General features: G+C 37.6%; 1 protein-coding gene across 2 annotated transcripts; it reads right to left on the bottom strand.

Annotated features, from left to right (window-relative positions):
- Positions 1–24: 24 nt before the first annotated feature.
- LOC143447128 (histone-lysine N-methyltransferase 2A-like) lies at positions 25–21,653 on the bottom strand. Of its 2 annotated transcripts, none has more exons than XM_076947069.1 (49): positions 21,418–21,653; positions 20,131–20,270; positions 19,802–19,929; positions 19,510–19,604; positions 19,186–19,413; positions 18,954–19,100; positions 18,756–18,865; positions 18,348–18,522; positions 18,055–18,166; positions 17,603–17,745; positions 17,206–17,361; positions 16,860–17,033; positions 16,530–16,685; positions 15,717–15,759; positions 15,511–15,573; positions 15,301–15,404; positions 14,924–15,097; positions 14,662–14,770; positions 14,445–14,558; positions 13,749–13,913; positions 13,317–13,581; positions 13,082–13,197; positions 12,784–12,958; positions 12,559–12,698; positions 12,066–12,199; positions 11,810–11,926; positions 11,394–11,635; positions 11,145–11,249; positions 10,899–11,066; positions 10,745–10,833; positions 10,471–10,606; positions 10,152–10,305; positions 9,309–9,589; positions 8,884–9,109; positions 8,598–8,735; positions 8,303–8,461; positions 7,948–8,144; positions 7,723–7,874; positions 5,104–7,617; positions 3,628–4,931; positions 3,344–3,553; positions 3,003–3,129; positions 2,772–2,878; positions 2,092–2,260; positions 1,524–1,738; positions 1,291–1,448; positions 1,021–1,186; positions 686–866; positions 25–598 (listed from the first exon to the last, which is right to left on the bottom strand). In XM_076947069.1, exons 1-49 carry the CDS (start codon positions 21,595–21,597, stop codon positions 453–455), a joined length of 11,007 nt encoding a protein of 3,668 aa, XP_076803184.1. In that variant the 5' UTR covers positions 21,598–21,653; the 3' UTR covers positions 25–452. The 2 variants fall into 2 exon arrangements, with proteins under 2 accessions (XP_076803184.1, XP_076803185.1); XM_076947070.1 differs by having other exon boundaries at positions 19,186–19,401.
- Between the last annotated feature and the right edge of the window lie 3,939 nt (positions 21,654–25,592).

Raw genomic sequence — 25,592 nt, 5'->3', positions numbered from 1 at the left:
AAAAATGATAAGAGGCAATGAAAGAAATATGTTTTTGATTTTAATGTTGGTACCCCATACTTGTACAAAAAATAATTTTTGTAGGCAACATATACAAAATATATCAACATAATTGCGCCTGAACTATGGCAGTGGAATGCAGACACAGTAAAAAGAGAGTAAAAGAAGGTTCGCACGTGAAGAAATCGTCTGGCAGTTTGTAGGGAAAGTGCGGACGATTCGCACCCGATGTCATCTCAAAGAACAATCAGGTAAGTTGGGTGTTCGAAACAGAAAAACACCTTTTCGTTTTGAAATGCTGCCGGGTTTGCATAAAAACTGATAAGTTGAATGGAGGATCAGGGTAAAGAAGATTCAGAACGCTTTCATTTCGAGGGCAAACTTCAACGAATCCGTCACATGAGCGGCTTCTCCACTTCAATTTCCAAAGTGAAGTTTCAGTGGGTATTTTATTAGTTCAAGTATTTGCGGCAACTGCGAGCGCCGCAGTTGCATGTAATTTTGTGCGTCTCATCCTCGATTGGAAACTTGTAATCGTAAGTGAGTTCTTCACCACGATAGATCTTGCGGAGCGCGAAGATGACGATGTGTTTCTTTCCTGGAGAACAACAGTAGAGCAAGTTTAAAAACAAGTTTAAGGTAGCAGGGTACAGAATGTTAAACACAAAGCGGCTTTAAAATTTACCATCAACGTGAACAATACGAGAATAGCAGCTCGGCTCGCACGAATGATTGATAAAGCGTGCCGCAGAGCCCAATATGGTGGCATCCACAACGTAGAGATCATCCATGCGGAACATGTAACACCCGATGCTTTTGCTTTCATAGTGCTTTTCACGCTTGTCTGTCAGGTCTTTGCGGATCATCTGACAAGACAAAGAGCAGAGTCATCAGTAGAGTCACGCGTGGCATAAACATGATAAGGACTTTGCACACAATGATACATTTCTACAGTAAACGAGTCAAACCGTATTGAACTTTCATTAAAGCTTCCATATCTCAGCTTGTTCTAGTCCTTACCTGACCAGTGTATTCCATGATCATCTCTCCAGCTTCTAGGTCTCTTTTGCAGTACAAACCTCTTCCGTGAATTGAGGAGCGATACACTCCAACGGCTTCTTTGGAGAACGTTCGAAGGTGACGAAATCTCATCGCCATAGGGAGGTCTTCCATGCTCGTAACTCGTCTGAAACATAAAAACTGATGAAAACGAAATCTGATTTCAATGTAAGATGTTTATGGAAATATTATCCCAGCTAAACAGTGATGAGTAATGCATCATTTCGCAACCTGTTACTCAGCTGTAGCATGTCGTCGTCCTGGTGTTTGTCTGGTTGGAATTCAGGAGGATAACGATGTTTGGAGGCGAGAAAACTGAACATGTCCGGCTTCGACCTTCCCTTGTACTGTTCTGCTCGGCAGCATCCATGAGGATTGATGTGCGTGATCTTCATATGAAAAACAGGAAGAATAAATTGAGATGTCGAAAGGATGAAGAGCTACGTTATTTTCCATTTGGTCACCTCTTCTTTTGCCTTCTTGTGCTTGTGATACTTTGCTCGATACCGATGACAATATTTTGCGGCAGGAAGCTGCTCAACCAGAAATCTCACAGCATCATGTGAGACACCAAGGAAAGCATGCGGCGTCATCACAGAGTGTAGGGCTATTGTTGGATTGAAACCTTTTGCAGTGGCTCTGCACTCTTGCACAGACGTCAGTAATTGATTTACAAGCTCTAGCATTGGAAATTAGAACAGAGAATTAATCTCCAATCACAGCAACGTTTCTTCTATGCATAATTGCATATGCTTTCATAACAAGACTTCGAAGACCAGGGAAACGAAACGCTTAGTAAGTAAGGCTGTAACAGCGAGAAGTGGTCGTCAATTTTAGAATGTGCAAGGACTTTGCTCAGGTGATAAGGAATTGAATATCACACTGAACTACAGAAGTCAACAGTTCATACAAAAAAAACGCTGCCACGAGAAAGTGATGAAAAGTGTAAAGTTCTACGCATATCAATAAGCATGCTGTGTGTAGCAAGGTCAACTTTCATTAAACAATAAATTTAAAACCACGTAAAACAACCTTGTAGGTCTGTGCCTTTCGTATAATAACCGTCATCACTCTTTATCTCATACACGAGATGTGGGCGACTCCTCATGCCTTGTAAGGACACTTTCGGAGGAGGAGGAAGTTTGTTTTCTTTTCCTGTGCCATGTTTGTCACCAAGGAAGATATTGTACGATGAAAGAACCTAAACCAAAATTTAACTTTTATCATTAAATGTATTCAACATGGGCGATAAGTTGATACAGCGTGGTCCAACTTCTTTTCATCGCAGGCCAAAATCAGAATTTTTTTTTATCTTGCGGGCCAATGTTTTTAAATTAGAACTGAAGAACAATGTGACACTGATATTAGAACTGAAAAAATTGTCACACGCATTACAAAGGATTATTCACAAAGTTTTTTGTTAATTACAATAACACAGAAACAAAAATTGAAGTTATGTTGCCAGATTGAATCAAAGCTGACTATCAGTTCGCGGGCCAAAAAATCGGTGCTCGCGGGCCAACTTTGGCCCGCGGGCCTGCAGTTGGACCACGCTGAGTTGATATATTTACATATTGCACATGTTGTTATACATGATTTACAAGATTGACAAAATTGTGAGAACCCAGCAATGCACCTAGACCAGAATAATCCTACCAAGCAAGAGATAGCAGGCTGAAAATAGAAAGTTTTAAATAACTTTCAAAGTTTACCTTTGTCAATGGCCGAGATCCATGTTTATAGCAGTTTCGACGTTTGGCATAAATTTCAGCTAAGCAAGACAAGTCGTTATTGGTTTTATGAGCATTTTCAAAATATTCTGGAACAGAAACGGAAAATGGTGTAAAAAAATCACCCAAAAGTTCGTCTTCTATTACATTATTATGGAAATTAGTCGCATCACAACGAGGCTGGGATAATACTATGTACAATTGTACATGTACCAGCATTGCTTTCTTGTAAAGTCACGGAACTCTTTTTCTTTCGTTCCTGCTGGTGAATTCCTTCATGTTGAGAAGGTATTCTCTGACTGGAATTTACTGAACTGTTGTTGTTGCCTTTTGCTGAATCCTGAAACACCCGCAACAATGCAAAGTGTAAAAATCAGAGTGAATTTGAAGACATTTCGGTGAAACAAAATCCCGAAAACTTTCCTGTTCAACCATGACAACGATCGAACTTTTACACAATTATATTTCCAAACTCAACTTTGCCTGGTTGAAGAGGCTCTTATGAGATAGTGATTTAACCGAAAAATTAAATCTAATCATTAGTAAAGGCAAACCTTTCTGATATTATTTGACTCCTGTTTAATTGTCGGTGGAGTGTCGCATTTGCTGGGTGAAGGCATCTGGTTGTTTTTTATCTGGCTTTTTATTATAGACCTCACAATTGCCTTTTCCTCAGGTGTAAGGTTGTTTTTCGCGCTGTAAAATTCTATCAAATTCTCCAAGGCATCTTCTTTGCTCGATGTACTCTGCGGTGACTGTGCAGGCTGCAGATAATAAAGATGATAATTTAGGGTGATCCAAAGAAATAAGAATCGTAAAAGTTTTCAAAACAACTCACCGGATTGAGGTTATCTTGCCTTTGCAGTGACTTCTGACAACTTTCGTCATCTTGAATAGATACTTTTGGATAAGTGGAGTTGATGTAACCAGCACCAGGACTGAACTGCTTTGGAATCGTGTTTTCGTTACACGTATGAGGACGTTTTTCACAAAATGAACTGACTTTTTGTTGCTGACTTGGTACAAGCAGTGGACTAAACGCCTGTGTAGAAAGTGGCTGACAATTGATAGCACCTGCCATCGCCATAGTTACTCGCATTGAATATGGCACAGCACCAGTTGGATTGTGAGGTATAATATTGTGTGAGCTTGCAAGATGCCCAGATATAACCATGTTTCTCGATGGTGCAGCGACAGCATGCGGAGGCATGACCCCACCTTTTTGAACTATGAAAGGCGTTGTTGGGGATTGGTATCGAACGCCTGTTGTAATTTGTGCACCTGAATAAAATTGATGTTGTGATGGTCGATTCAATGAGTTGATCCTGGGAATGGCTGCTCTACCAATTGGCATTGCAGACAAACCTATATCCCTCATTGCTACAGTTTGTGTATGAATCGGCAAAACAGTGTGTTGTGGCATAGCCTGATTTATCAAGTTCACTTGAGGTGAAACAACCAAAGGCATTTGAACTCTCACTGCTACATCATTAGAAAAAGCGACTGGTTGTAACTGCGGTGTGTTGAGCACAGGTTGAGCTAGAGGTGGTTCTGGATTCTCCAGAAGTGTTTGAACTTCATCTACATTCAACACCGGGCATTCACTTGCAAAGAGACTGTTGTTAGGATTCTGCACTAAGCTCTCATCAATATTAATGCTCCGCGATGGAGATACTTCAGGAACGAAAAAGGAGTTTTCATTCAACATGTCTTTATCACAGCCAACAGTGGAAGACATGTTCTTTGGGGCAGAAAGGTTGGGGTGAGATAACAGGATGCTGTCTTCAGTTGAAATTTTTGTCTGGTGAATCGCAAGCTGATCAGGGCTGGTTGGAACTGGAGATAATGCAGTATCCATAGCGGTAAATTGCATAATGTCATCTCCTCCTCCTCTTACAACCTCAAGAGATTCATTCAAAAATGACTGCTCATCATCAAGAGTCAGCTCTGTGGCATCTTGTCTCCAGTTTAGTTCTGTGTTGGTATCCAGACAAGCAAACGCTTTCTCAACATTGTTCAATACTGTACCAAGAACTGATTTAACGATGTTAATATTCTCATCTGTGCCATCGGATAAGCTAGCTGAACTCTTTTCAAGAATTTCATCACTTTCTGGAGTAGTAATGATGTTAGTAATTATCTCTGAAAAGGCAGAAACACTTTTAAAAACATATCTTGCCGATAACTGTAGGTTGGGCCTAGGCTATAACTATTAACTACATTAGTTGTACATTATAATTTTCGTAAAAACTCCTAATAAGTAGTCGAAAAAGAGTAAAGCGTAAGAGCAAAAAGTCAAAATCTTTCCACTTACCAGTCGATGCAACTGTTGTATGCTCATTTACTCTTTCATCGATGCTATTACCCACACTGCGCTCCGATGCTTTTTCAACATTGCTTTCAGATTTTTTACAAGAAGTGGAAGATTTCACATCAAGTGTCTCATTATCAACAGGCATTTCATTAAAATAAATGGGTGATTTTTGTTGCATTTTGTCTGTTTCTGAAAAATCATCTACCCCAATAAGAGAAACAACAGAATTTTCCGAAAGCAATGTTAGGCTAACTTTAAGACTGTCATGTTTATTGCTTCTTTTTCTTTTATCTTGAAAAATACTTTCCGATCTTGACTTCTTTTGTTTCCTGGCATTTTGTTTTCTATCAACTTTAGGTAATTTTCTATCAGTCCTTGAGTACGATGCCAATGCATAGTTGGGAGAGAGGCCGGAAAAAGACTTCAAGCAAGTGTACGTGTTTCTTCTTGGGTACCTCCGTGGTGAGTCAATATCAGACGATAAGGAAAAGGATGCCGGGACTTGATCCTGTGGTGATGAGGATGTGCTGCCAAAGCTTCGATGTCTTGCTCTCGTAGAAGATGAAGGTGGTCCGGGATAACTGTCGGACATTTTTCCATCTGTGTCGCCTCTTGCCACAATGTTCGCATCAGTGGAATTCCGTGTTTTTGTCGCCATGGTGAAATTGGGATCTTGGGACTTACTCCTCTGTCTTGTCAGTGAATGCCTCTTTCCTGATTGGATGCGTTGTCTTGCTTCTCGTGTCCCTAAATCACCTGCATCATCATCAGAACTCTTTAAAGCGAACTTGCGTAAATTGCGCTTGGGTGATGATGATATTCCATCATTCTCCTCATCACTGTCCATATTGTTTTCAAATGAAGATGTGGATGACAGTGACTGTAATGGAAGATTTATGGAAGGTTCATTATCAACAAAGTGACAGTCAGGAGAATTCTCTTTCTTTTTGACAGTTTTTGTGTTAACCTTTGTTTTCCTCTTACTTTGCTCCAGCATAGATGACCCTTCAGTTTCAGAAGGCATTAAGTTACTACTAGATTTATCATCAATGGTATCACAACATTGGCCGGATGAAGAGTTGAACTCATGTACACTGTTCAAATTGTTCTCAACATTATCCTCATTCGGCTCGATTCTTTCTGATTTTGTATCAATCAGTCTTGTTATCACCTTGGTTGGACTTATCTGCTTTATCACAAGCTTGTCAGTCGGGTTGTTTTCAATGTTGAAGTTAGCTGGATGAGATTTTAATTCACTTCCACCATCACTTGGATCACACTTGTTGAATTTCTTTTCCAAATCTCCATCATTGTTGGCTGCAATTTCATTGTAATTCATTGCTGGATCTTTGCAGCTTCGATGCTTAGTCTCTGGGCTTCGTTTGGACACAAATCTCGGAAGCAACTGATTCTTCCTCTTCCAGTATGGTGCTTCGGAGTGTTTTAGCTGGAAGGTGGGATCATTATCAGCCGATCGCAACCTTGGTCTTCTCTTCGGGGTCACCCTCTCATCACCAGAGAGGGATTTTATAAAATGGATTTTACCAACTTCATGATCATTTGACTTCTTCCACCATAGTGATGGAACATGCTTCATACACTTCTCTTGTGGCAGATCCTGTCTTTCAACCTCAGCAGCCATCTTAGCTTCAACCAGCAATGAAACAGTTGATGTGGGTAATGCAGCTTTGATGGCGTCAACCTGCATATCTTGTTGTAAAGCTGACAGTTCGTTAGAAATGACCTTTTCATTATCGAAACGAGTGTTAGCTTTCATTGCAAGTTGCTTTGTGTCTGGTTTTACCCCATCTTTTACATTTTCGACCACCGTTTGAGGGCTGCAAACTTCTTTCTTTTCTCCTGAAACATTTAGCGAGACTTCAGGCGCCACATCATTGCTTGTTAGTTGAGTGAAATCTTTTTCATTCATCTTTCCACCGAACTGCAGGAAAGTTCCAGACATTCCTGGGCACAAGCCAACCGCCTGAGAAGATGGGGGCTTGACATCAGTCAGGCTGGTTTTTGCACCGAACCCGATTTTACTAGACTGAGCGCAGGGAGTAAACCAGGATGACTGGATCAGTTTTGAATCAGTGGATTTTGTATCAACATTAGATGCAACGGGAATAATGACATTTGAAGTTATACAGGGACCGTTTAAAAACGGGTTATTTCTTATTGCAACTGTTGGTGAAAAATTTGAATTTGTAGAATTGGACGTGACTACCTCTGCACACTTTGGTGGGCTGCTAGTCAAAGACAGAGTTGTAGAGGTTAGAGGAGTAACAGCTTGAGGTAAGGATGTGTTGAGAGATGACATCAAGGTGTATGTGCCTGTTGATTGTCTTGATGTTACAGCTGAGACCAGTGGGCCAGGTGTCGCAAGCCCAGCTTGTGTCACAGACACTGTAGCATTGTCGTCCAGTGTTTCAATCAACCTTTTCCGACAAGGCAATGACTTTCGACTTTGGTGAGATTTTTCATCCATTTTTTGAGGCAAAGTATGAAAATTGTCTGCAATTAAAAATTAACAGCAAGTGTGTCTAATCACAAAGTTTAAACAGAATACAAAGCAACAAGTATGTTAAAAAAGTTGTTTAAAGAAGAAAACTACACTACCATCATTGTGTGATATAGTCATGTTGCTTTGGTCATGTGGGTCTATTATGTCAGTCATATCACCCTCCATAGACGGCTTCTTTTCTGTGACAGTGATCGTGTAGACTGTTTTCTTTGATGATGACGTGGTACTCCAAAACACTCGCGTCATTCTAAATGTTTGTATTAAATTAACTGCAACCATATTATTACTTGCAAACAAAATGCATGTCTGGCTACACGCACCGAAATCCACGTGGAATTAAGCAATGTTTTGAATCCGAAGCAGCCCCGATTCGTCCAAGCTGGTGAACAGTTAACGCCCCGATTGTAATTGTAATATTGCTAATTAGCATCCCACGTTGCCAGCGACGATTTGGCCTCATCTCGTCATTATCAACACAAACCAAACGTTCAACATCAAAATCTTCGTTGCCCAAAATCTTTATACAATAGGAGAATGTAAAGCGTTGTAAAATGTTCAATTAACTGTAAATTTAACTTTAGTTTTCAATTTAAATATTAAGCATTCCTTATCAAAGTCGCCTCGAGATCTTGTGTATATTGCATATCTGTTAAAATTTCCCGAAACTTTCAGTACCTCCTTATTGGTGTGATTATGGTGTCTGACACAAAACACCTTTTTATCATCTTGAAAATAACAATCAGCCGAGCGTGCACACATGAAGTGATAATTCTTAGGACAATCTCTGGTGTTGCAGCCAACAGTAGCTCCAGGAAGTCGGCAGAAGTCACATTTCTTTATTAAAATAAGCATAAAAAAGATATTTATTGTAACAGTCAAAGACATGTCATACAGTATTAACCACAGTACTACTCTTGAGCATAAACCTAAAAGTAATAATATGCTTTTGTAACAAATATCCATACAATACCAGCATTTTTCCTCTTGAAACTGCTGAATGCACGTTTGCAAGAGATCCGTCATGCTGTTCGTAAACTTCAGCTGACCAGAGTGCACAGTTTACATGGCACCATTCATCCTGTCCGCAGAATAATAATCTTCCACATTCCTGTGCAAAAATAGAATTAAGATGACTTTTGCGTCAGAACTTGTAAAAGGCAAAGGATTTTGAGAAGAAAATTCTATAAAATCAAACCGCAATTTGTGCATAGTCGTATAGTTGCAAGCTGGTTAAAAAAATTGTAGAAATAGTTTACTGTTGATTTGTGGTCTCCATATTTTCCACAAAATGAACACTGCCTCAAATCTTCAGCACTTTTCAAGGGGGAGTCCAACGTGCTAACGGTGGAGGGAGTGCTGCATGTTAAGGATTTCATTGGAGAGGGATTTGGTGTTCCAGGCTCAACAAGAATGTCTTTGTCTTGCCACTGTGCATAGTTATGTTCTGATGAAGGAGGTAGCGTAGCATTTGGAAGCAGATCTCTGAAAAATTCAACGAGAAGTCTTATGAGTTTATGTTATCGCACCAATCCTCAGTGTGTAAATACATGAGTTAAGCCCAACGAGCAAATTTCAACTCTTTGCATACTTAAAATCAACTTAAAAAATTGCAGGGAAACAGATACAGCCAAGGTAAAATTTAACATAAAAATGATATGGCATGTCACCGGTTTGAACATACTCTGGTATATCATGGACATCTCGAACCCGGCCAGTTTCAAAGTTGAACCACGGAAAGACACTTCCTGCTTCTTCTTTGAAAGCCTTTTCCAAGGCAGCTCGATTTGCTACGTCCAGCACAGAGCTAATGATGCGATGTACGTCAGACCAAAATGAGCTAACAGACTGATAGCGCTTGTTATGAACGGCAAATCGAACCGTGAAAAGGTCATGTGGCTTGGACTGGTCATCTTCATCCATTGCAACATCACTTTCATGAAGAGCCTCCGTTTTTCCTTCATTCTAGTGTTAAGAGACAGAAACTGAACCGAAGGGTCTTAATTGTAGTATGTAGCATCAAACATGACACTCAACATGAAAAGGTGGAAGTGTGTTGGATGCCATTTAAAGCTGAAAAAATCTGTCTTATCAACTTCAGCTTAAATTATTGACAAAGAATAGACCTCACCATTAGCTGAAAACTTATGCATACAGTGATACAGCATAAAGAAATTTATGGCAAAAAGTTGCTGTAATGGTTCACTTTTAGTTGAAAGTAGGTTTATGTTAACTTTATGTCTGCTGCCAGTATTAAAGTCTGGCATGCACTAAATTAGTTATACCAGTAATGTCATTTCGGCTGGTGAGAATTAAGTGCAGTGGCTGGCAATAAAGGTTTAGCATCCAAAGCAACCAGCTAATGGCTCAAGCCAAGTGGCTAACATTACAAACACCGACTAAAAATATTCAACCCTAGGGCCATAAACATAAATCTTCAAATGACTTCCATATTTGGATTTACCTATCCGAGACAGAATCTAATCATAAAATGAAAGCAGCATATTGTTATAGAATTTCAACCTACTTTCTTTAAAACACAATATGTGGCACGGTTGTGGAATAATGCCATGACAACGGCTTCCAAACCGGATTGAACATCCTTCTGCATTGTTTTTCTCCAAAAAGGCGAAGGAAGATGAGAGAGCATTTCACGAATTTTCTCAGCACCTGGTGGTTTGCTAAATGCAACAGATCTTAGTTATTATTATGAATGATGATCATGGGAATATACAACTGCTTTCTTAAGCACATGCACATCTATAATTTACTTTATCAGATTTGCTGTATGTTGCCAGATCATTAAATAAGATAAATTCTTTAGCTATGAACTGTCTAAAAATTACCTTGCGGTGTTAGCAGCAGTGTTCTCAGATTCCTCTTTTCTTCCCAGTTCTTCTAGTTGTTTTGCCCGTCCGTCACAGTCTGGACATTTATACTGGACACTGTCGGGCAGATGTGATAGAAGGGTATACATTTCCACTGTGAAAAATACATTAGACGATTAGTAAAAGGCAGTATGTTGAAGCTGTGATTTTTAACATTCAACCATAGTTATAGAAAATGTAACAAACAACTTATACAAGAAATGATAGTCCGGAGTAAGTAGATTTTATCAACCTGATAAGTTTTCACATTTAGAGTGAATCCAACGTTTGCATTTAGCGCATTGAATCATTCTTGTGTCGTAATCTTCGTCATTATAACATCTGGAAAATACATTTGAAAATACTAAGCAATGAACATACAGGTTAACACATCGTTCTTAACTTACTTTTGACAAATTGGGCAAAAATTTCCTTTGTCATAGAGTCCCCCACAGCGCTCACACATCGTGTAGTCGTGGGTCCACACTGAACCGGGCAGGGAACCCGGCTTGGACGTCCCACAACTCTTGCATCGGACGCATTGCATGCAAATCCAGACCTTGTTTGAAGATGGTCTGGAATAAAGATGCAATGAAAATGAACGTAATATATTTTGCGTGAAAACATTTTGTCATTAAATTGAAAGTTTATACTTTGTGGGATAAGATGGGCCGAGGCATTCTTTGTGATAAGTGCGACAACACCGGCGACATTCTAATAAATTCTTTGAGTGGCCACAAACACGACAATATTGACACCTGCCAAATGAACAAATGTTGAGATGCCGTTGATTTATAAACCAATGCAAAATAGAACGTAGCAATAACAACACATACAAAAAGGTACATGCACAACATTAAAATATACGTTAATGGGCACAACGTACAAAATGCTTGACATACCTTCTGCACAACCATGTTCCTTTGTTCATTGCAAAGGCAATATTGGGTCGTTCAAAATGCTCGTCAGCACAATAACGATGAAATGGCTCACAGCAAGATGCGCAGTAAATCAGAGCATGTGAGTCCTTTTCAGCCAAGCCCCGAGACCCACACAAGAGGCATACGGTACGAGGAGGTGAAGGATTAGAGGTAATGAGAGCATGACCTCCAGATTTCCACAGCATGTCAAGATCGTAAGTTTCCTAATCAGAAATCAATCATGACTAGGTTGTGGTATGAGAACAAATAACAATAAGACATAAAGACCATAAAAAAAACAAGGTAAATAAGATTCGAAACTGGAAATAATAATTAATAACCAAGTCCAAGTTACAACAAAGGAATGTAATTATACTTTCGAATGAAATTAAATTTACCTTCCAGTTATCAATTTTTATTGTTGCCCTGATAAACTCTTCATTAAGATTGTCAAAGACGCTATAATGACTTGAAGGTGAGAGTACAGCAGTGCTGTCTGTTGTTGAGGAGGCCCTCTAAAATTAGTATCATGATTTTCTCATAAGTTTTGCATGCAGAGGTAATAATACTTCTCATTAACACACTACTAAACAAGGTAAGGTTAATAAGCCCATAGCTGTGTGAATGCTGACGCAGAATTTGAAAAGAACTCACGTTTAGGATGGTCTGTTCAGAGTGAGTGGAGGGGTTTGGAAGTTGAATATTGCTTCCGGATGTGCTTGCATCGTTTGTTGGAGCAGACCTGAGTGGAGCTTTTTGCTGCTGAAGCCTTGAAGACTTTCTTGATGCTAATTGTAAAGAACCAGACATTTTTTAAATATCATTTTGACGATATATCGGGTATGTAAAATCAGTAACACAATACGACGGGTGCATGTCAAACTTTAACGCATTATTAAAAATTGGCATGTATAATTTTTTTTAAATAAAATTAAAAAAATTAATTAAAAATTTTTAGGCTTTAGTACTTTTGCTACACAACACAGTAGAACAAAGATTCTATGCCATTTTCAGGTGATTGACAGCTCTTTAAAGGGATTCTACCGCAAAGGTATTCAGCAACGTTCAGTTGATACTGATAATTTGCTCACTATTGGGACTATACTTAACAAAGAAAAAGTCAGATATTGTCAAAACAGAAAGTTACCAGGTTGTTCCTCAGGCAATGTTCTTTTGTTTCTTTTCGACTGAGCAGGGATTTCAGCAACAATGGGTTTGAGACAAGGCTTCTGCCGAAGACACACCATGGATTTCATAGATGACATGTTACGTAGGTTTTTAGAGTCCCTTGAAAAAAAACAAATGGCTCAAAATTCTAATTCAATGGCAAGTTTAAGTTCACTGAGAAATCAACGGCTCGTATAAAATGTACCTGCACACATCACATTCTTGGCATGGAGGCGCAGTGCAGGTTTCGCAGGCTCCACATCGATTGCTAACCGATCTCTTTCTTAAAGTCGTCTTCTCCTTCCTGGCGGTGTGACAGATCGCTTTACCAGATATCTTTTCAACTTCGCTATCAGAGGAAGTAAATTCTGGAATGTTTTCTGTGGAAAAAGATAACAGTTGGCAGTCTAATGATGAAGTCTTTCAAAAAAGATGTTAATAAGAAATGATGTGCGATTGCAAGTGCAAGTGCAACAATAATACTGCTTTAATGCTGACGATACCTTTTAACTTTTCTGCTTCAGCCGCAATCCTTTCTCTTTCAGTCTTTGGTAAAGCAGTGAGATGAGGAAAGGCGTCTTCTTTTGTTGCTTTTACAAGGCCAGTCACCAGAGATGCTCTGATAATTATAATCATTTTGTTTTACAATTCTTGTTTATATTCGCGCTTTTGTAAACATTCGTTTATTCATTATATTCGCCATAGAGGATCGCTTTAATTAAGAGCATGACATGTTACCTTCGACAAACGTGTTTAATTCTGGGTCCTTTTCCTTTGCCTTTTGTTGGTGGTGAAAATTTTTCTTTAGTCAAGAAAATCCCCTTATTATTCCTGCTTGTCCCTATAGTAACATTTTCAGCCACATCTCCAGGCTTCGATGAAAAAATTTGATTCTTGGAATACAGTAACGTAGGAGAACTTTTCTTTTTGGTAGTCTTATTCTTATTTTCTGGAGAAGTTGCATTTCTTCGAAGTCCATCTTCTAATGCTTGCAGCACTGGTGCTAAAAATAATATTTTTTTTCATAATTATCATAAAAGTCTATCACCAATCATAAATTAGAAATAACTGAGCATTAAGTAGTAATCGGCTGGTAGGCTAAGCTGTAACCTCTATTTTTGACAACACTATCAATTGAGAAAGGTTACAAAACATAAGGAAAACACGTACTAGTTTCTGAGTCAGAATGAAGTTCAATTAGATCCATCTGAGCAGCTTCATCCCACACAGGGTTGGCCCCAAACAAGTGGTAAGCTTGTCTGCGAGGTGGACTTATGGTCATTTCGTCATCTTCGCTGTCGTTACTTATTTTGCCGCCATCATCAGTTTCACTATCTGCAATAGAACGTTTGCAATAATATATTGCTCGAATTATACTAGTATCATGGATTTGCAATCTGTGCAAGCTCATTAACTTGAATTGTCGTTCATAAAAAGTATTTTTCCCAATATGCATGTCATTAACTCAAACATTCATTGGCTAGCACTTGTAAGCCGAGAAAACATCTGCTATATTACCAAGTGTAAACGATCATATTGCAGCAAAAAATGAATGGTTTAATGTTTAATTGGAGCACTAATTTTAAATTTACAAAGAAAGAAACTACCACGGCTCCTGACAAATTACATCAAAATTTTGTAACATTTTTGCATTTTATTCATGTAACAGAAATTTGCCCAACTCTGTATTTGGTTTATGCAAAGGTTGATAAAAATGGTTTCGTGCTTGACAATTGTGTTCATATAAACCTGATATATTTTTGTTTTGCCATATTCCCTATTAAGCACTTTAAGTTATTTTAAAAAACTTTTACATTCACAATCCATCTACTGAATTAATGGTGAAAACGCACATAAAATACTTACCATCAACCAAAGTCGGTTGTTTCAGCCTTGCATTGTATTTATGTTTCTTATTTTGTGTACCTTTTTTTGTTCTCGACAGCTCACAATTTTCTTTATGTTCAAATGATGACAACTCTAAAGATTGAAAAATCTTACTGAACATGAAATGTTACTGACCAATGGCCAAATGCAAATGTTTTGCAAGCAGGAATACAAAAAGGAACATGGTAGTTCTTACGACATGCTGAAAGAGAACAAAGCTTGACTGGAATTCCGTGCTTGCTGAAATATTTCTTGCCTTCATTGCTGAGAACAACGTAGAGCTTTGGCAAAACATCAGGTCTCACCTAAAAACCAAATTAATAAACTTAACAAAGGCGCGACACTGGATATTACTGCTATATACAGCATTGCAATTTAACATGTAAAAAAAACATGACATAACAAAAGTTGTCAAAGGTAAGTTACGACAACAGCAGGGTTATTCTAGATCCACTTACATCACCGGCAACTATCAGTCCTCTGTAACAGACAGACCTAAACCTTGCTCTTATAGCCAGATTATTGTGACCAATTCGAAATCTATACATAATGCTAATTTGGGACCAAGCTCCTACTCCAAAGTAATGGACGCCGTGAAGAACATTATGAATTTCCCATGGTTTCCAAGGTACCTAGAAAAGGAGAAGCAGGCAAATCAAAGGCTTGGCTTTATGTGCTTCACTTTTATTTCAAATAATTTGACCAGCTTTACGTTTAACGATATAATACATGTAACATGTTTCTGATATTAACTTAAATTTAAGTGTCACTTAGCCTAAAAAGGCCTAAAGAAATACAAACATAGAGAATACATGGATTTTGCGCCATTACTCACTGTGTTCGTATTTCTGGGCTGTAACATCGTCTGAAATTTGACCTCAGGTACACCCAAATATAATTCTTCGCCAGGTATGCTTTGGTAGGGAATGCATTGTTGTACTAGTAAAAACGGTTTTGTATCAAAAAAGTAACAACTACTGTACATGTGACATTTAATCCATTTGGTAAAACATTTAAGAATGTTAAGGCTTCAACATCAACCTACTAGTTAGCTGGGTGCCAAATATTCTGCTCTTTGCACCTTGTTCAACAACAATGTTCTTTGAACCTGCAAACACGAAAACGATCAAATTTTACAGCAAAGTCTAATTAAACATACTAGTTAAATTTTTCTGTAATCTATAAATTTATGACACATGAAATCAAAAGATATAGCAAAAAGAGATTTTAAAAGGTTTAAAAGTAACTTACTAGCAGCTGTCTGATCAACTTGGTTAAACTTCTTATCTTTCCCCTGTCAAACATCAAATTTTAATCACTCAAGCACACCAGAGCATACAAATCAATTTTCTATATAACCTACTGTTTGAGAGTTATAGTTTAGAGCAGGCATGCACAACTCAAAACAGTACACGGGCCGTTTTAGGGGAAAAAAATTTTCGCGGGCCGCGTGCTAACATTGTTGTAACTAACGTGTAGCCTACTTTATATAATGTGACCGATTAACCGTCGAATAAGAGATATTATTGAGAAGATGGTTACTGTCAAGAGACGGTTGCCTCTCGCACTACAGTATGTATTTGTTTTTAACGCTTATCGGCGGTAAAGCATCGGATTCGTTGATTATGTAACTGTAACCGTGGAGAAAATGCCGGAATGAGCGAAGTCACGAAATATCTCGTGGGCCGCACGAAAAGGTTTCGCGGCCCGCGGGCCGTATGTTGTGCATGCCTGGTTTAGAGTAAAGCGTTATGAAAAGAATACTTCTGTGACCATCCCGTATCAGTATGATTTTCCTTTCACAAGTTCACAATCACACCTTACTGTATTAACTCTAACAATTTGTTTTCTTTTGACTAACTGCAATGTCACAAAGTTTTTCATAGGGCAAAGTTACTTCGCATTAACAAACGTCAGCAGACTCAATCTAATCACCGCTTGTTGCTGTTATTAACCATTTGAACACATTAATGGTAATTAAAGGTATTCAATAACGATTTCCTGGCAGACAAATCCACTTGTCTCTGCCAATACTTTCATGCAAGTTCAGTTAAATTAAATTACCGGCATTTGCCCACGACCGCGCTTCTGAGTTACACCAAAGTTACATGGAATGTTGCTGGTGAGACCACGTACATGGAGTTCTTGGGCGGTGAAGACGGTTATGTTTGAAATTGTACTTAACTGTGGTTGCAGTTGCAACAAGACCGAGCTCTTGACCTAAAAAAGTGACGAAGAATTGTAAATGCTCGAAAACAATTCAATCAAGAAATAAAAAAAAATTGCTACGAATCTTTTTTATAATTAAAATTAAAAATGACAAAATTTTACCAGTTAGAAAAATGTAAGTCTATAAACAAGTAAAATTTAAATCGTACAAAAGAATGTGCATACTTTGTAACCGTGGCTTAATAATCCCAACTGTTTACATCGAAGCGCCTTTTGTCGAACATTTAGCCAATCCCTATGTAGCTCATGGAATTCATAACGACGAGCAACAGTGGACCAGGCCACACCAAAATTATGCACTCCATGTAGAAGGTTGTGAACTTCTTGATTTGACCAGGACTTCAAAACAAAATTTACACATTCTAAGAGCAAGTATGAGGTGTCTATGAAGAAATTTGCTCATAGTGAAGGAAACCATTTTTACAATAACACAGTTATCGATAGAGTTACATAAAACTAGTTTTAATCTAATTCTGTGACGTTTAAAGAGTATTCAGCGGAAGCCACTTACTGGAACTGATTTTTCAATGTCTCCCACTTTCCATTTCTCAGTCAGTGGCTTCAGCAAACTTTCCCACAGTTCTGGTGATAAATTGAAGTCTTGTGCAAGTGATCTACAACCTGGTTTGTGACATTTTGATGGTTTTCCTCCTTTTTTTGAACTTGGCTAAATACCATAAATGCATTTGTACAGTAAATCCAAATATAGAAACTGCTTGATAAATACTGCACAGGCAATACTAGTGATATTTATGCATACAAAATGCTGTTTCAAGGTATACAATATAAACCAGACCCAGGTATATAAACTGTCAATAAATGACAAGGAAACAAATTTTATTAGTCTGTACATTAACAAGCCACAGATAGCACTGGTTATATTAATGGACAAGTTGAGTAATACTTACCGGTGTGAAGGTCGCCTCACGAATCAGATTTTTCTGATTAGCCAGTTCAGAAGTAATTGCATAATCTTTCCCCAGAACAAGAGCATCGGATGACGTTGGATGCTTGAACCTTGCCCGCTTTATCAAACGACGTCCATGTGCTCCTGCAGAAACCAACACATGTTATGTCAATTGAATATAAAATGGGACATCAGAAACATTACATAGTTATAAAGCATGTAAAACGTTAGACTGAAATGCTGAAGTGTTTGATGTGGTAATCATCTTGGTAAGTACTGTGTTGCACCCATGGGCATAATGTGACAGTCCTTTTTAACTTGTAATACGGTTGTCATTATTATCTTAAAAGACCAATCTCAACTTGTTAACAAAATAAAAAGTTTTTCGATGAAGTATGTACGTAAAATCCATATGAATACAATTTCAAGAAAACTTTCAGCCACACATACCACCTTTTTGTTGTCGTGTTGGCTTGGCCGGGATGTCTTCTTCACAAGCTTTATTGTTATTTAAAAAGGTCGGTTGTTTTATCAACGGCCTCCTGTACGATTTCTCCTTGGAAACCTAAAACCAGGAGATAACTTGAACATCAAACACTAATTGAGGTTTCTCCAAATGACATGAAGCAAGGACAAAATCAATTGATTGCAAATGTGCATATTACAAAATAAGCAATATCATTGTGATTGGAATTGAGTTGAATATAAAAGTAAGTGAGCAGCAAAAAAATGATTGTCATTTTTACCACTGTATTCTTTTCACTGGTTTTGTGCTTGTGAGATGAAACAATGTTTTGCAAGTCCGGAATGCGAGAAATTGAGACAGAGCATTTTGCTGACAATGGTGGAGTTGTGCCAACACTAGCATCAGTTGTTTGTGAGATATCAGTGCTCTGAGATGAGACTGATGCCTTGTCATCACTGTTAAAAAATATGAATTCATTCCTTTTAACGTTTAACGAGTTATGCTTAAGTAAACGTTTTTCAAATCATTCCTCTTGAAGATTGCATGTTTAAACACTGACAACAAGTTATATTTTGGAAACTCTAGGCTTAGGTTTTATCCATAACTCTCTGGCATAATCAAGTAATAAACACATGAAAAGCCATATGAAAACATGAATACAAAGCTGATTTTTAAAACAGGTACTTACACATCCGAACTTTCTTTGTAGACTAAAGTGTCACCATCAATGTATTTTCTGTTGACTTTTATTATGCGTGAAGATCTCACACTCTTTGCGGGAAGAGTAAAACCCTTAACCTATAAAAAGTATGAGGTTGATTCCAAGATGAAAAGTATGAGAGAAAAAATTCAGAATAAAAGGGTAGGTAATGTTTTATTTCTTGACCTTATTGTTTTTATGCTTCTTTTCTTGGTTATTTGATTCTGCTTTTCTATTTTGTCTGTTTGCGCGAGCAAGAAGAGATTTTGCTAGAACCTCGGGATGACCGGCACCTTTTCTTTGATCTTGACCTTCATCCTTCCTTTTTATTCCCTTTAACAAAATATGACAAAATTTAGCATAGCCCTTCAAAATATTTCTATAAAAAAACTTTAAACACAGTGGAAATTCTGGTTACCCGTCTGATCTTTATAGAAGTTTCACCAGTGGGCAATACATGCAAATGCTTTCTACGAGGTGGAGGGATGAAGGTTGCTGGTTTGATGGGAGATTTTGGAATGCCTTGCAAAGATTGATTTTTTGCAAGATAAATCTCAGATGCATATTTTAAAGATGCAACACTTGTGTGTTTACGCTTGGCTTGCTCTTCGGCGCTGCATTGCTCATACGTATCCTGAAGATACAACTACTCGTGTCATCTTATGATTATGGGCGCAGGAAGTTTAACAGGACACGAATCAGGTGTTGCAACAAAATACCGCTTCAAGGTGTTCTTTCTTACCTTGTTTTTGGCTTTTTTAGAAAGACGATGAAAATCCAATTTAGAATCCTTATATTTGATGAAAGCTGAATCAGACGAGCTGCTAGTGTCAGCATCTGCAAAAAGACTGAATCGTTAGTTTGAAACAAAGCATGGCAATTGGCAATTGCTAGTAAGTTTACTGCTTATTATTTATTCATTAAACTGAAACATTACAAACATAATACAACAAGTTTCGTATAAAATATAATAACACCATGCTTGAGAAAACAACAACATGCTAATATTAAAAGAACGTAACAATGATAGTAACCTCTGGAGTAGTTGAAAGAGCTGCTCTGTGACGACTGAGAAGTATTAGACAAAACTGAACCAGGAGAACTGCTGCAATTGTGTTGTTTCGCAGAAGGACTCAAAGAAGCATCTCGAGCATGTGAACCTCTGAAACGAAAGTTAATCGACTTGAAAAATATAATCACCTTATGACACCTATTAGTGCATAACATTACAATAAATGTTATGAAGAATTGGTTATGATATATTTTCTTCATAACATATTGGCTATGAAGAAAACACGCACATCATAACGGCATGATCATACCGGATGTTAAAATATAGATTTCTACTTCAAGCATGCCTTACCGTGTGGTAACTTTATCTTTGTCATAGTGGGTTTTCGACCCCAAGATATCTCTGCTCGATGAAGAGGAGACTTTCTTCGATATTCTTTTGTATGCTCGAAGACCGCATTCTTCAGAGCTGAATCCAACAAAGTCAATATCCTGCAAAGTTCAACGCATTCAAGGGATAATTTGTTAAATTTTAATGTGAGGAGTTTGCTAAAGCATACCAAGCCAAGAACTTTCAATGTTCTTTAGTTGTTATGCAAATATCAGTATTGTCACAAAAAAGCGACACGCAAAAAGAATAGGTCGTAACAGAATGCAAACTGAGGGTGCGAGGTCCCAATAAATACAGTAAGTCTTGTCTTGAGCGTTTTGTTGTCCTGTATAAATTTCTAGCAGTGCTAATAAGTGCAAACTTCAACATACAAAATTTGGATCAGGATGAAGAATTGAGCGTCGATCGAATCATCAACAATCGACCGTCTTGTTCTTGTCCATGTCACAAGATTTTTGTTAAAAAATACCTGGTTGCTAATATGGCAGGCATATATGTACATTAAAAACATAATTAAATGCAAAGGCCGTAAAAAGATCTCACATCAAGAAATCACAATGCAACAAATTGAAATGTAAATGAAACCGTTTTACTAATTAATAGTAATTATTATATCAAACAAATTCCTTGTTCAACATGCTGACTAAGTCTTCTTTGAAATAACTGTCCTGTTGGACATGCCCTTGGCAGTTTTTTTACAAATATTTAACATGTGAATTAAAGAAGTGTATGCCTGACAAAATAAGATTTCTCTGATTTTGTTTGACTCTTATGTAAGGCTTTAAAAAACCTGCATAGACAAGTCTGAGGGCAGCATGGTTGGTGGTTTTATTATACCGGGAATTCCCATAGCAGTTTAAAAGATTCAGGTTGTGAACAAAAATTAGAGAGAAATTGGCATAAAAAAGAGGGAAATGTGTGTTTTTAAATATAAAAATCCACTTTTAACTTTGGACCTATGTAACGGGAAGTAGAGATATGTGATTTTTGCCACATTCCAGTATGAGGTAGTCTTTGTAAGTCTAGTGTAGTAATTTTAATAAACAAAGAAATAAGCAAAGAAATTAACCCTTTTTTGAACAACACAACACACAACACAGCACAGTTTAAATTTATTAAAACAATTTTATCTAAAATATGTCCCGCAAGAGTTAGAGATGAGACATAAAATGAGAGTTAGAAAATCTACATCCACAGGCTTAACAATATCCGCTAAGAAGGAATAAAAACACAACAGCATAAAATTACCTGTTCATTTTCCTCGTTAAAAATTAGCTTGAAATGTTGAGAACTGTGTTTTATGAAAGAGCAAGTATGCTTAAGATCACCCAGGTCATGTTTATGCAGACATCTCTGGAATTTTACTTTTCGTTTCTGGATTTTCTTTTTCGGCCGACCAGGAAATGCCCCCCTGGCGGTTGCACTCATTTCCAATCGCTTATTTTATGCAAACTTCATTTTATAATTTTGAGAATTTTATGAAAACTGCTGTAAATGAAAAGATAAAACTAAATTATTACTAAGCAAAAATAGCCTATACCTTCTATTGCATAATTGTAGAAGGATCCTAAAATCCTCCTAGTAGTGTGCAGATAAACCCATTTCTTATTGAGTTGAAACTTGACAAATGAATGGTTTCATGGAAATCAAATAAAGCAACCGCAAACTTGCAGTAATTTACAAATTTTTCTGTCAGTTTGTTTACTTTGTTATATGCGTTAATTACGCAGTACTTACCAGTTTAATTAATATCTAGCCACGCTTTGAAATATAAGATACCATTCTAAAGATATGCAGGAGGTATAGTTGTGGCGCTTAGGGTGATATAACTAATCAACCGCTGATTGTAAGGCAACAAATTAAAAGTTGTCAGGTAAGGAGGGAAATTTCCCATTGAAACCCGTTAGTTATATACCTGTCCCTATTTTATACGGACAACTCCTGATGGTAGCCAAAACATCAGGGAAACCTAGAACGGCACCTTGTGGATACATCGTCACAGTGATGCTTTTTGATCATGCATCCGTCTCATGTTAACCAGTTCCCGTAGTTTCATGGCTTTATTGGTTTACGTTTTTGTACAATCAAATTATTTGCAAAGATCCCCAGGGAAATTTCTGCTCAGCCCGGCAACATGCATTTACATAAGGAGAATCTTTGTAAAGTTTCGCACGATGTATAGTAGGTTACACTTAGAGCGATATACCAATGTAACTGCTGATTGGAAGACAGCAAGTTATACATCGACAGCCAGGGTAGAAAATTTGCTTTTTGATAATTATAATGATGGCCCCCATTTTAAACATACGCCACCTGGTGGTACATCGACACGCGGATGCGTTATAATTTTGAATTTGGCCTCTGCCAACAAGTTCCCGGAGTTTCATGGCTCTAACAATTTACGATGTACAATCAAATTATTTGCGAAGGTCCTCAGGGCACCTATAGATAAGTAGTATAACACATAAAACTTAACAGAGCCTTAACTTAACTTTATCTATTGAATATTTTTTCAATTTATCTATTTCACTGTCTTTTATTTGCAATGGCCATTGAAATAATGTTGGTGAGCGTGCTTTCTGCACCACATCCATTCATCCAGATATGAAGGAATTGTGCTTTAGTATGTGCCGCTTATGTGTTTACATTTTCTTTTTGTGCCGGTCCACTGGCACGCAGGCTACATGTGGCCCACAGACAGATTTTGTGCGACCTGCAGATACTCTCGGAGTTTTAGTACACTGTATTTTGCAGTGAAAAAAGTAGTTGTTAAAATACACTTGCGTTTTTATTTAAATGGGTTACATTATCCACAGCCCAAGATGAGTCACACGTCATTGAAGGGCAAGTCAATATGTGATGGTAATGGGGGGGAAATGCCTTTTTACAACCAACGTGGCAGTATTGTGTGACAACACACACATGGGATGATTTTAGCTTTTCCTTGCAAGCAAGTCACAAACAAGTAGAAAGTATCAATGAGTGAGTTATTAGCCGTGCAGCAAAGCATTAAGTCGATCATAATAACTTCGCTCTTTGCTAACATTAGAGTTTCTTCATTTGCGGCCAGCAATGTTTGTTTAAATTTTTTTTTGCCAATTCTGATTCCTTTTTAAATTGTATGCGTTCAAATCAAACAATGAATTGCAAAAATTTTGCTCAGATAGGTAGCATAGTTACAAAAAAATATTGAAAAAACGATGTTCAGTTTTTTTATTTTGCATCACATCACATATGACCCTAAGCACAATTGCTTTTATTCGATACAAGGCCACGTCACATAGTGATCGAAGCATGTGACGAGAAATGAAATTATAGATTAGCAGCCAGGTTGGAAAGTTTTCTGTTTTAGGATGAGAACTGCCCCGCAAACTTTTACAAGTTTTAAATCGCATGCTTCACTAACCACATATTTAGATGTCATATTGAACCTTAAAAGTGTAGAAACTGCAAGAACGAGAACGCCATCACAACAGAATTTGCTGCTTTGCGAGCACGATTTCTCACCAAAGACTGGTATGTTTTCCAGTAGGGATATTGAAACAAGTCCAATGCATATAAGATTCAAACCGCTGTAAAATAAGAACTACGCAATCTTTTTTTCAATATTTTTTCTTTATCATGTAGGGTCAGGTAGCCAGTGTCTGAAAAAAACACTCTATTTTGCTAATGCAAACCTAAAAAAAGTTACACTTAACGTACAACAACAAAATTAATATCACCAAGTGTAGAATTTTATCTTTAGGCTGTGCCATTTATCCAATAATTTTACAAGTAATTGTAATTTTTTTTTAGTCAACTCGTTTTTTTTTCAAATGAAGCCAGTCTACGTAATCTCCACCAGTCTCCAATAACAAAATTTTTCAATTTCACACACACTCGTATTGATTCTGCCATTTTCTGACTGGTGGGTTTTTAACATGCATATCAAATATTTTTTAGTATTAACATTTTGGACAATTTTCGTTAGTAAATTTAGTTTTATTGTGCAAAGCTATGTTCAAACATAACTGGAATATGTCACGTGAAGTTAAATAAGTTGTTGAATAAGAAGTTAAATAAGACTCGGTCTGCGAAAGCATAGCATACACAAAAACGAACGGCATGCCAGGAACTTGCCTGTTACTTTTAACAAGCTAAAAAAATTGTATCTACGCTAAATTTCATTATTAAGTAATTAAGAACCAATGAGACGTGCGAGGTGACTAGCCGAGCATGCTTTCTCTGCTTGTTTCTGTTACTGATAAGGATTTTTTTGACACGGAAAACATTGTCATCACGTCATGTTCAGATCGCCTCAATAATATTCCGATGCAACTTTAGGTAAATAACAGTAGGGAGGGAGACTTGCTTGTTAAATATTTTATTTCAAAATATGCGATTAAAATCGGCATATAAACATCTTATCCAACGTTTTCTATACAGTAGCCTACTTCTCCATAGACATCATGAAACCTAACTTGCTATCGATAACAATACATTTCACCATGGCGGATCATTTTCATACACTGGCTCCGACACACAAGTCGAATCCAAGCGGAGCAAAGTGGTTAAAAACAAAACTTGCGTAAAATGAGATCGTCTCTACGTATCGTCCCACAAACACGTCTGCAGAGTATAGCAGTTTTTGTCGAGTTCTTGGATATGCAGATGCAAAATTCCGGTGTGCACTGCAACTTATGACCCAGCGCTTGTGCAGGCAAAATGCGGCCCTTGTGATACAAATCGGGGAAAAATTCAGTGTGTTTCGTTTTTTTGATTACACTGGTTTGCCCTGGTGTGCAATACCGGTTTTGAAAAAAAATCTCAGGTGTGCTCGTTCCATTCTCTGCAGCATGGGCCACAGATAACACGCAAACTCTTTTTTAATTTTCTGGCAGTCTTGGACCAACATGGTAAAGGCAATCAAAAAAATTTGGTTACCCAAAAAATGGCGGCGGTAACTCGAAAAGGGTCTATTCAAAACCGCATCTAGTCATGATATGCCTTATGCACGTTTTAAGGCTTTATCAATTTCTTTCCATTCAATACAGCGCATGGTATGGTATGTTACAATTTTTGTATACATAATAACATAACAAGTTTCACTGTTTTTCGTGCCCACTAGCCATGCAGCGAAATGACGATAAACGAAATGAGTGTAAATCTGCTTCATTTCAAACTCTCTAGCCCATAGGACTGGTGAGAACTAACCATTTTCGCTTGGTTTCGTACAAGCAAAAATGTTTATCATACCCGTCTAGCCTTAGTCGGAGTACTAATTAATAACCACGATACTGTCCACTATGAATTTAGACTTTGTAGTCAAACTAACGTAATTTTAATCTTCTTCATCATGTGGTAGTCTAATGGCGGCAAACTGAGAACGGCTGGTTGTGCCAATAAATATTGAACGGCTGCAATTATTTTGCACCCAAGTGGTC

Source organism: Clavelina lepadiformis, chromosome 2 (assembly GCF_947623445.1).
Source record: "Clavelina lepadiformis chromosome 2, kaClaLepa1.1, whole genome shotgun sequence".
Taxonomy (NCBI): domain Eukaryota; kingdom Metazoa; phylum Chordata; class Ascidiacea; order Aplousobranchia; family Clavelinidae; genus Clavelina; species Clavelina lepadiformis.
The sequence above is the reverse complement of the archived record's forward strand: the minus strand, read 5'-3'. Positions and strand labels throughout refer to the sequence as shown.

What these genes read in the sequence shown, in the direction of transcription:
- LOC143447128 (XM_076947069.1), bottom strand. Translation starts at nt 21,597, where the DNA reads ATGAGTGCAACCGCCAGGGGGGCATTTCCTGGTCGGCCGAAAAAGAAA. An exon ending in ATTGCCTGAGGAACAACCTG is followed by an intron (nt 12,200 to 12,558) that starts GTAACTTTCTGT and finishes CTTTACAATTAG; the next exon opens with CATCAAGAAAGTCTTCAAGG. An exon ending in ATGCTACAGCTGAGTAACAG is followed by an intron (nt 1,187 to 1,290) that starts GTTGCGAAATGA and finishes TTTATGTTTCAG; the next exon opens with ACGAGTTACGAGCATGGAAG.